The 11,587-nt window shown below is 39.4% G+C and overlaps 1 protein-coding gene across 1 annotated transcript; it reads right to left on the reverse strand.

Moving 5' to 3' along the window:
• Nucleotides 1-3,015: 3,015 nt before the first annotated feature.
• LOC116897794 (olfactory receptor 2AJ1-like) lies at nucleotides 3,016-3,960 on the reverse strand. Its single transcript, XM_032899215.1, has one exon. It carries the CDS (start codon nucleotides 3,958-3,960, stop codon nucleotides 3,016-3,018), a length of 945 nt encoding a protein of 314 aa, XP_032755106.1.
• Nucleotides 3,961-11,587: the final 7,627 nt, after the last annotated feature.

Below are 11,587 nucleotides of genomic sequence, written 5' to 3' on the forward strand. Positions count from 1 at the left end.
TAGAGATAGACAGACAGACAGACAGACACACATACAGCCACCAAACCTAGACAATATTGCTGATGCCATGAAGTTGCTGGCAGGAGCCTGATATACCTGTCTCCTGAGAGGCTCAACAAAAGCATGACAAATACAGAGGCAAATGCTAGCAGCAAACCATTCAACTGAGAATGGGTCCCCATTGGAAGAGTTAGAGAAATGTCTGAAGGAGCTTAAGGGGCCTGCAACTCCATAATAACAACAATACCAACCAACCAGAGCTCTGGGAGGACTAAACCACTACCCAAAGAGTACACATGGACAGACTCATGGCTACAGCTCAATATATAGCAGAGGATTGCCATGTTGGGCATGAGAGGGAGAAGATACCCTTGGTCCTGTCAAGGCTGTATTCTGTCCCCCCAACCCTAGTGCAAGGGAATATCAGGGTGGGAAGGGGAAGGAGTTGTTGAGGATGGGGAACACACTCATAGAATAATGGGGAGGGAGGATAGGATAGGGAGCTTATGTTTGGGAAACCAGGAAAGGGAATAACATAGAAGTCTGCTGTAATTCTGATAGGCCTACCTTTATCTGTTACTTGACCTTTTTCCCTTACTGCTTTTAATATTCTTTCTTTGTTTTGTGCATTTGGTGATTTGATTATTATGTGACAGAAGAAGCTTTCAGTCAATTTGGAGTTCTCTAGGCTTCTTGTATGTTTGTGGGCCTCTTTTTCTTCAGGTTAGGGAAGTTTTCTTCTATAATTTTGTTGAAGATATTTACTAGCCCTTTAATTTGAGAGCCTTTTGTCTCTTCTACAGCTATTATCCTTAGATTTGATCTTTTAATTGTGTCCTAGGTTTCCTGGATGTTTTGGGCTAGAGGCTTTTTCATTTTGCATTTTCTTTGACTGTTGTGTCAATATTTTCTATGGTATCTTCTGTTCCTGAGATTCCCTATTCCATCTCCTGTATTCTGTTGATGATGCTTCCATCTATGACTCCTGATCTCTGTCTTAGGTTTTCTCTGTTCAGGGTTGTCTCCCTTTGTGATTTCTTTATTGTTTCTATTTCCTTTTTAGATCCTGGATGGTTTTGTTCAATTCCTTTACCTGTTTGGTTCTGTTTTTCTGCAATTCTTTAAGGGATTTTTGCGTTTCCTCTTTAAGGGCTCCTACCTGTTTACCTGTATTCTCCTGTATTTCTTTAAGGGAGTTATTTATGTCCTTCCTGAAGTCTTCTATCATCATCATGAAATGCAACTTTACATCAAAATCTTGCTTTTCTAATGTGATGAGGTATCCAGGACTTGCTGTACTGGGAGAACTGAGTTCTGATGATGCCAAGTAGCCTTGGTTTCTGTTGCTTGTATACTTGTGCTTGCCTCCCACCATCTGTTAATCTCTACTGCTACCTGCCCTTATTGTTTCTTACTGAAGCCTCTTCGTCCTGTGTTCCTGGTTGGGTCAGAACTTGTCAGAGTCCAGCTGTCTCTGTGATCCTGTGATTCTGGGATCCTGTGATCTTGAGATCCTGGGTGTTTCAGAGATCCTGAGAGTCTAGCGCCTCGGAGATACTGAAATCCTGGTGTGACCAAGCTCCTGAGATCTTGCTGTGTCAGAGCTCCTGGGGCTCAAGCTTTCTCAGGGAGTTGCAAGAGTGGGTTGGGAGCCAGAGTCCTGGGTTTGCTCTGGGCACTGGTGCAAGTTGGAAGGAACCCGTGCCTCTGGTTGGGCAGGGGTTTGTGTGTCCCTGGTTCCTATGATGTTTCCAGCTACTCTGAGTGTTGGGAAAGATGCTGTGGCCTCAACTGTGATCTTGAGTGTGTTAGAGCTCCAGTCAAGCTTCCTCTGTGATCCTGTGATCCTGGGCATTTCAGAGCACCTGAAAGTTGGGCTTCCTCTGGGTGTTGTAGGAATGGGTGCAGAACTAGCACCCAAGGTCTTTTCAGGGCATTTGTTCAGACCTGTAGGGCTTTTGTTTTGTTTTGTTTTTGTTGGATAACACTCACTATTCTCTTTAAGTTCATTGATTTTTTTTTCCTGTCTTCTTTAAACACCTTGAAGTCTTTAAGCATTTTACGATTGTTATTTTTAACTGGGTCCAACTAGACAACTCTCACTGGAGGGAATCTATATAGACTGAAGAATTTATGGGGATGTATAATGTTCAACATTTCAAATTGTTTGTCTTTTGGTGATGAGTCCTGCACATATGCAATTTTTTTATTTTGTAACTGATGTGGTCTCAATAGACTTGACTGAAACAAGGATATGTATCTTGGACAAGACTGAAGGTTGTAAAGGTATGGATGGATTTCTTCATTAGAGAACTAGATATTAGAACCAGGCTCAGGCTGATGATTGAGATGAATACCTTGGGTCAAAGATCCAGTCACTAAGAAGGGTCTGAGCACTGTATGTACTGACCAGCCTAGATCATAGGACAAATTTCACATAGGGAGTAAGGGAATATTATATAATAGACAGAGAGGACTGTGTTGGGCCAAGATACTTCATCCTAATCAAAATCTGGAGCTAAGTAATCATTTTAATCTTTGGACTAGAGAATTTATAATACTTTTTTATTAATGCAATTATGCATTAGAAGAAATTTGCATCTTAGAGTAATCATCTTCTGAAAGTAAGTTTGTCTTCTTGAACCACCAATCTCCTTGAGAAGTCCTGGAGGAACTTTTTGGACCAACTTGCAGAATGAGGATTGAGACAAGGATTAATGTTGTACTGCACTGATGTTTGTCTTAAGAATCAGTTTAAACTTCAAAATCTGAACAAATACGTAAGAGACAGACTGGAGCTCATCACATTCTTGCATTCTTTTACTGAGTGTAATCACACTATGAAATAATCATTCTGTCCCTCATAATTACACTGTGTCTTTATTTGGTGAAACAGGACAGGTATGCAAGCCTAACAAGCATGCCTGGGTATAACTAACATTATTCTGAAGTAAATGTGTGAAATAAACTAAGAAAGTGAGTTTACAAACACCAAAAAATGAGGCATCTTTCAAGTCAATTTTTATTCAGGAAATTGCTTTGGACTATGTTTTTCACAGCCATGAGGACATCTTTATTCCGAAAGCTATAGATTATGGGGTTGAGTGTAGGTGTCAGGATGGTATAGAATATCGCCAGAAACTTATCCTGCCCTGGAGTGTGGTATGAGCGAGGTCTCATATAAGTGAAGATGAATGGCCCATAGTACATTATGACAACAACCATGTGAAAGGAACAGGTGGAAAAGGACTTTTGTCGAGCCCCCGATGACTGCATTTGGAAGACAGTGAGGAGAATTTGCACATACGATATAGAGATCATGGAAAATGGGATTAGCAGAAAAATAATGCCACTCACATAAACTCCTCTCTCATACTGTGTTGTGTCTATACATGACAACTTCAACATGGCAGGGACTTCGCAGAAAAAGTGATCAATGGCCCGTGAGTGGCAGAAGGGAAAATGGAGTGCAAAAGCTGTGTGCACTATGGAGTTGAGGATCCCCACTAACCAGGAGCCTGCAGCCAGGAGCCCACTGGAGTTATCTCTCATCAGCACAGGATAGCGAAGTGGGTGGCAGATGGCCACATATCGATCATAGGACATGGCTGCCAGGAGAAGGCACTCACCACCTAGCAAGGTGAGGGACAGGAATATCTGGAAGCCACAGCCTGCAAAGGAAATGGATCTGCTGCCTGAGAGAAAGTCGGCGATCATTTTAGGAACAATGTTGGAAATGTGCAAGATGTCCATGAAAGAGAGGTGACTGAGCAGGAAATACATTGGGGTATGGAGTCGAGAATCCCTGTGGATTAGGAGGATCATGAGGGTGTTTTCTGTTATTGTCATAATAAAAATGAAAAATGTAAATGAGAAAAAAACTAAGCTTGTCTTGGAAGAAGAGAACAATCCCAAGAGGATAAAGTCGCTGCTGAAAGTGTAGTTCCCAGGTCCCGTCATATCTCCTCCTGTGTTACCTACAAAGAGATGGTTATTTAACTATGAGAAAGTTGCTAAATCTTGGAGGTGCTTACAAGTTCACAGGATAAAATGAGTTGATATGCAATTTCTATTCACCATCAAGTACCTCACAGAGGGCTTCAGAGTGGATGTGTTATACAAGTACAGTTTTTGTTGTGGTTCTAACAAATTTTAGTATCTAGTGCGGAACGTACCTTTTTATATTTTAGATGTAAAACTTCACTTACTTGCATATGCTTTACTTCTGTCCAGCCATTTCTTGAGTAAAGGTTTTCACAATTGCACCCCCTGTGTAAGCTCCACTAGGGAGTCCTTTGGACGGGACTCTCCCTAGAGCCTAGCTAGGCATTGTGAATTCTTTCATTGATTAGCTGCATTTTCCAATTGAAACCCAGACTTCCCTGCTGTTTTGCAATCTGCTCCATTTTGAAATCTTGGATAAAACAAACGGGCTCCACTTATGAAAAGTAGGAAAGAATCACAACAGCATGGACTGTCTGGGTCGTTCTGTGCTGAGTTCAATGCAATGAAGGGAGCTGCCCAAGATTAGTTTTAGAAACATTCAACACTTCTTTCAAATGACTATGTGATTGAACATCTGTGTGTGTGTGTGTGTGTGTGTGTGCATGCATGTTTGTGTGTGTGTGTGTGTGTGTGTGTGTGAGAGAGAGAGAGAGAGAGAGAGAGAGAGAGAGAGAGAGAGAGAGAGAGAGAAACAGACAGTCAGACACGGAGAGACAAACAGTGATGGAGACAGAGATTCTACATATATCTAAAATATTTCTTTATTTCCTGAAAAGTTATTTACAATCCTTAACTTATATAGTCCATTATTAACCCAACTAGCCTGCACAAGTGGCTTAGCTGATATCTACCTAAGAAACCACATAAAAACTCATTGTTCTTATCCACTTCATGAGTCAGACTGTGCATGTCTCATCACTGAGCAATGTTCCGCTAAATTCTCTTTGAAGTTTCCTTCTAGCTTTAGGCACAGCTATAGATTAACTTCGTATGAACTGCATAAGCTTTATCAATTTCCTTCATTTTATTTATTCACTCATGTGTATATGTGTGCATGTATATGTACACACATGGAGGGGTCAGCAGATCAGTTCTTTAGAGACAGTTAGTGCTTAGATTACATTTTCATTTTACTACCTCGTCTTTATTCTCCAGAAAAAGTATGCAAACTTTTAATTTTAGCTGGTAGTCATTGCTCAATAATTAAGATAAAGCTATACATTCAATTCTGAGAATACTTATTGACAAAATGTGTGCTATGGAAATAGTGAAGAATATTACATTTAACTGCATACTTACATGAAAGCACTGATTTTATTGTTTGCACCTATAAATGACCCACTAGTAAATCCTATCATAAAATCTTCAAGCCTCTAATTTCACTTGGTTGGTAAGAATCTGCATGTGAACAACAGCATAGTCTAGTGAGTGAGTGTATGTATGTATGTATGTATGTATGCATAGATAGACAGATGATAGATAGATAGATAGATAGATAGATAGATGATAGATAGATAGATAGATAGATAGATAGATAGATAGATAGATAGATAGATAGGAGAATGGGAAAGTCTTGGAGACTACAGATAAAGATCCCAAGATGAAACCCAGCCAGGAGAAATTATGTTACATTATCACTCCCTGTATACTTAAGTGGGTTTGTGGGCTCCCTAGAAGAGAAAGAATTAACATACTGGGTATGAATGTCTCAGTAAGAAATACACTTGAACATATGCTTGGAAAAACAAAATGACACTGCTGAGCCATCAAGCAAGCTGATCACAAATTCATTTCCCACCAACTGTTGTTTGTTTGCTTGCTTGTTTGTGTGTGTGTGTGTGTGTGTGTGTGTGTGTGTCTGTGTGTGGTGTATGTGTGTGTCTGTGTGTGTGTGTGTGTGTTCAACACTCTAGCTATATGCAATCCCTGCAGAGTTGATACGTATCTATACTTTTTACTGATAGCGATTTTTAGTAAAATCATATATATCACAATGTCATCAAATTCATAACGCCAGGTGCTGAGCTATTACAGTAAGACTCCTCTAATAGCCTTCATCCAGCAAAGCCGTGAATGGGCATCTGTGATTCTGGAGCTCACAGATTCAGAATGGCGTCCTTTTGCACCATGGAAAAAGCTCACATCTCCTTCCTTCTCTCCTGTATACAAATCACACCTACACACAAATCATACTTCTTCAAGCTCTGCCTCTGTAAACGGCGTCCATGTAGTGTGTCCTCTCAAATTCTACGAAACATGTGTACACATGGTAGTTCTACACGTGCATTACTCACCCCCAACTTTGAACTGAACATTTCCACTGATTCAGCATCGAGTGCATAATCCTGTGCCATTTATCTTCCTGAACACCTATAGAAGGTGACTAACTGATGTTGTTCTCCAGCTATAGTCCATGTGGATGAGAACTAAGACACAATACCTTTATCACGTCCATTACATAGATTTCAGCGTATGATTCTGAGCAATTCAAATGGAAGGATTACAGGAGCAGAAAGCTGTGGCTCTACTTCCCTGTCAAATGAGTTCATCCTCAATCACAGGACCTGCTGCAGGTTGCCAACAGCAGCACCTATTTCCTTTTTAAAAAATTATTAGAGCCTTGTTTTATATTCATTACCTGTCTGTTTTACTGAAGACAAAACCAATTTCTGTTGTATTATATACCTGATAAGACAGAATTACAGTATCAATAAGGTATTTCCCATATAGTAAAAGTGGCTGAAAGAAAAAAAGAAAGTGATCAGTGAATCTAGAAAATGACTTTGTCCTTTGTCTAGTTCCACTTATCTATTCTAGCACACACACACACACACACACACACACACACACACACACACACACACACAAACACATTGCAGCGAGTAAGGCTTTGTTGCTAATTTCAAGAAAAGTACAAAATATTGAGCATGTATTTGGTAAATTACAACAACGGTAATATAAAGTCAGGTTTGAGTTAGCAAAGATGAAAACATAGGTTTTGCTGATAAACATTTGCATGTCTCACACATGGAAATATATTACATAACTCATGTGACTAAGAGCCTGGTAAGAATAAAAATCTTTAAGCAATCTATGCTTAAATAATAGAGCATGTCAGTATTAAGTGCGGCATACCTGCATTACTAGGAGTCCCAGGTCATACCTTTCAAGCACTGTGCCTAGAGCACTCTCTTGAAGAGAAAACTCTGAAATGTTTAAGCCAAGTTTCTTACTCCTCAAATTTATTATTGTACTATACCTTCAATGCAACCCATATTTGACTAATTTCTGAGCAATCAAAAGACTAAAATCTCTACCTTGACAGCACATCAGAATGATATTGCTAACACAGGGACTCTCAAGATTAGGTCTGGCTGTTACCACTTTAAACTCTAAATGGTAAACCTCCTAAAGTAATGTTGGCAAATGTGGCCACGCAGTTTGTGAACATCCTCATATCTCCTCCATGTCACATAGGAAGTGAGTACGGACAAAGAAAAGAACTCAAACTAAGGGCAACACCAATGATGCATCATTACCATATGGGCACCAAAGTATCTTCAAAGGTCCAGATGGGCCACACAGCTTCACCATGACAACCAAGCTCTTCAGGGGGGTGGCTGCCTATCAAGAATGTGTAAATTACTTCTTTGAAGTTTAGAAGTTTTGATTGGAGAAAGAATAGTGGCAATAGCCATGACCTTTCTAGTTCTGTTTACTTTAATTCTCAGTTCTTGTTAGTAAATTAACATAGTGAGTAACATTGTCTCTCACCTTCCTACAGCTAAAACAAAGCAAAAATTTTAAACTTCACATGTTCATATTTCTTCTAAGTTATTTCAAATAATTTTATTGGGTGTTTATCTAAATGAAAATTTCATTTAATCTATTTTAGAATGTCCAATTTTAAATTAGATGATAGTATACTACTTATATAATTATTATACAGTGATATATATATTTGTGAACAGAATTAATGTAATAAAGTATTAATAAGAAAAAGTTCATTAAATTGGGTTCAAATATCTAATAATAAACCATAGCTATCAGTACCCATTCACAACTTACTCCCATAAACACTCCCATTAGTGTGTAAATTGTGTGACCTCCAATTTAATATAAGTTTAGACTATCATATTCAAACCAAGTAATTCTCATTTTGCATAACAAAGAAGTTAAAAGTATCATATTATATTGATGAATTCTCTGCCCTAGATTCTCAAATTTTTAGTTTTAAAAATCAACATTTCTTTCTGTAATACAGCTTTGAATACATAAATATTTTGTCACATTTCCATAATTTCTTTAAAAATTCATGAAATTGTCTATCTGTATTTAGCATTTCCAGTGAATGTTTTGTGCTTACAAAATTTAGCCTATGTCCTATCTTTCCCATACTTTGGTTTCTTCTACAGAGACCGTCTGCCCTAATAATTCCAAAGGTCTCAAGGCTTTCCATTCTCCAAATATACATTTGAAATTCTCTTAGCATAGAGCCTCATGCTTTCTGCAGAGATGAGTCTGTGCTGTTCAGAACCAGCCAACTGCATCAGGGAATCACACTCAGTAAGCGAAGGGTTTACGTGAGTTCAGTTACTGCACCAGTTCAGGACTAGGGATTACCACAGCGTAGCCAGGCACATGGTGAGTCACAGCATGCATCCCAGCAGGACCCAGTCTTCCCTCCTTGCCCTCTTGCTCACCACATACCTGGTTTACCAGGTAACACACTTTATCCTCTAGGTTCAGCAACATAAGGGGCATCTTCAGGATGCTGTTCTCTTGATAAATGCCTCTATAGATGCGATGGAAGGTACCTCACATCCAGCATCCACTTCAGATTAACTCAAAGTGGGCCTGGATCATTAAGGTGCACCATGGATAAACGTGGAAGGCATCTAGTCCCCTTGAAATTCTTGGCGTGTGGTATCTGAGAGAGAAAGCAGACATCTTTTGAAAGGAAAGCATTGAGAATTGGATCCCCTGAGAGTCAGCTGGCATGCAGAAGTGGCCTGTGTGGGAAAAATCAGTACACTGTGACATTCTTCGCGTTGAAACAAAAGGGTTTGGGCATCATATAATCAGAAAGTAACAATCAAAATATATAAATAAGTGTAGCATTCTGAGAACTAATTTTATTGATCTGGTCATAATACTTATGACTAAACTTTTCCATGCATTTCAGAACTTCAAGCAAGATACCAAACATCTCTTGTTTAATAACACCTTACACGATTTGTTCTAAGTTTGAGAGAGATAACTTAAGACGACCTAGATCTCACTATGTATCCCAGATTGGACTCAGCTTATGAAAATCTCCTGCCTCAGTACTGCAAGTACTAGAATTATAGGCAGGTCTACATAGTATCCTATAACCATTATTTTATTTATTCTATTTGTCAAATTACAGCAGGAGGTCCACAAAGATTGGGCGACATTATTTCCAGGTGTCATTGCTGGCATTTCCATTGCTGTGAAAAGACACCATGACCAAGGCAACTCCTATAAGAAACATTTGATTGGGGCTGGATTATAGTTCAGAGGTTCAGTCCATTATCATCATGGCAAGAAGTATGGCAGCATCCAGGCAGACATACTGAAGAAAGAGCTGAGAGTTCCACATCTAGATCCAACTGCAGTTAGAGACTCTCTCCTGCAGGCAGCAAGGAAGAGCGTCTCTTAAAGCCCACCCTGACAACTAACACAATTCCTCCAACAAGTTCACATCCCTTAATAGTACCACTTCCAATGGGCTAAGCATATTCAAACCACCACACCAGGGCTGTATTGCTTAGCTCCAGTTTAAGCTGGCCCCGCTGTCAGGACTCATAGACTAAATAAAACATCATGTCCCCACAAATTGCACTAACTCAGTCAACAAAACAATCCATATTGTAACACTCTGTCTTATAGAAGAGTATGTCTGTTTTTCTCAGGGGTACGTTGCTTGGATGCTGGTGTATGTCGTATAGAAATATGGACTTGAGGTTAATACAACTGGCCCTATTGAAAGGAAAACCTTTTCATTTCAGAAACCTGACTCATTTCAGTGTGAGAAATTGCCATCAACAAGCTGCTGTCCATTTTTCAATGATGATGTTTGAAAACTTGTGTGCCAACACAGCCTACTGAGTCGGCCAGTTCTTAGCTTGCTTATGGCATGCTAAACTTTTATGCTTTTCCAAGGTTATTCACACTGTGACCCGGAACAATATAGTGAGTTATCAGAATATTAAATAGGGTTTAGGTTCACTGAGCTAGGAGTTTAAGAAGAACTATGAAGGGAAGAAGGAGGCAGTAGGCGAAGGAGAAGTTGTCATGGGTTAGAAATCAAGAAAACATGGAATTTTCTTTACTTGAAGTAAAGACCAGACCAGATAACACATAGTAAGCAGGGTTATTGGTAGAAATGTAGATTATAACAGCATAGAGGGTAGGCAGCTGCCCAGCTTTTGTACTGTTCAAGGTTTATTATAAATATAAAAGTTGCCTGTGTTTTTTTTGTTTGGAAACTAAATGATCTAAAGCAGGGTAGAAACCTCAGATTGGGATTAAAGTAATTTCTACAACATTGTGTCATTGCTCTTGTTGTTAACAAGATAAACAGAAAAGATTGCAGCAGCCCTGCATGAGTTCCAGTTCTGGTTTTGCTCTCCATTGAATGGATAAAGGCAAAAAAGAAAAAAAGCCGACTGCAGGTGATTAATGACAGATTTTAATTTCTTAATTCTGAGAGTGACCTGTAAATTAAGAAGATTAGGCTAAGATGCATATTGTATAACTAAGGACCATGGTTATTGATGCTTGTTTAATATTTAGTTTTGCTGTTTACAGGCAGCTATTTCTTAGTCTTCATGTATGTAATATATATGTGTGTCTGTGTGTGTGTGTGTGTGTGTCTGTATGAAGTTAGACATGCATCAAATAAACAAACACAGATAGTAAGAAAATCCAGTAAAATATTTTCTTTTTTCACACTTTCAATTACTTATTTTTATTTACGTCCTAAATGTTGCCCTCCACTTGGTACCTGTGGGATGATGTCACAGGTGAGGGCAGGTACAAGATAGAATGAGGCCTGTCATTGGACGAGAAGGAAGGATGGGCGGGAGAAAAGTTTGAGGGAAGGGGAGGAGACTGGGACAGAAAGGACAGAGACAGTAGTAGAGAGAGTAGTGGAGGAGACAACATGGAAGATATTAAGATTCTACATTGTATCGTTACAGGTTGTTATGAATGTTCTTAAGGGATGGATGTGTACCGGGCTTTGTATGTTTAGGTTGGCAATTATATCTTATCAATTGGATCAGAGGTTATTGGATTGTGTGTTCTTTCTTGTGGTGATTTGAGTTGGGAGAGTGTGTGGCCCTAGAAACACTGGGCCACCATGGAGCTGGAATGTGTTTCTGCCAAGATATCTAGCAGATATCTTGAGGCACTGCGGTGGTGACAGACCTAGTGGGGGATAAAAGACAGCTTTTATTAATTTAATTTTACAACAAAAGGTCCCCTCAAAGAGTTCTTCACCACATCCTGCCTTACCTTATCCTCTAAAAGGGTGCTCCCAACTCCCCGGGGCATC

The sequence above is a fragment of the Rattus rattus genome, chromosome 4, assembly GCF_011064425.1.
Source record: "Rattus rattus isolate New Zealand chromosome 4, Rrattus_CSIRO_v1, whole genome shotgun sequence".
Classification (NCBI taxonomy): Eukaryota; Metazoa; Chordata; class Mammalia; order Rodentia; family Muridae; genus Rattus; species Rattus rattus.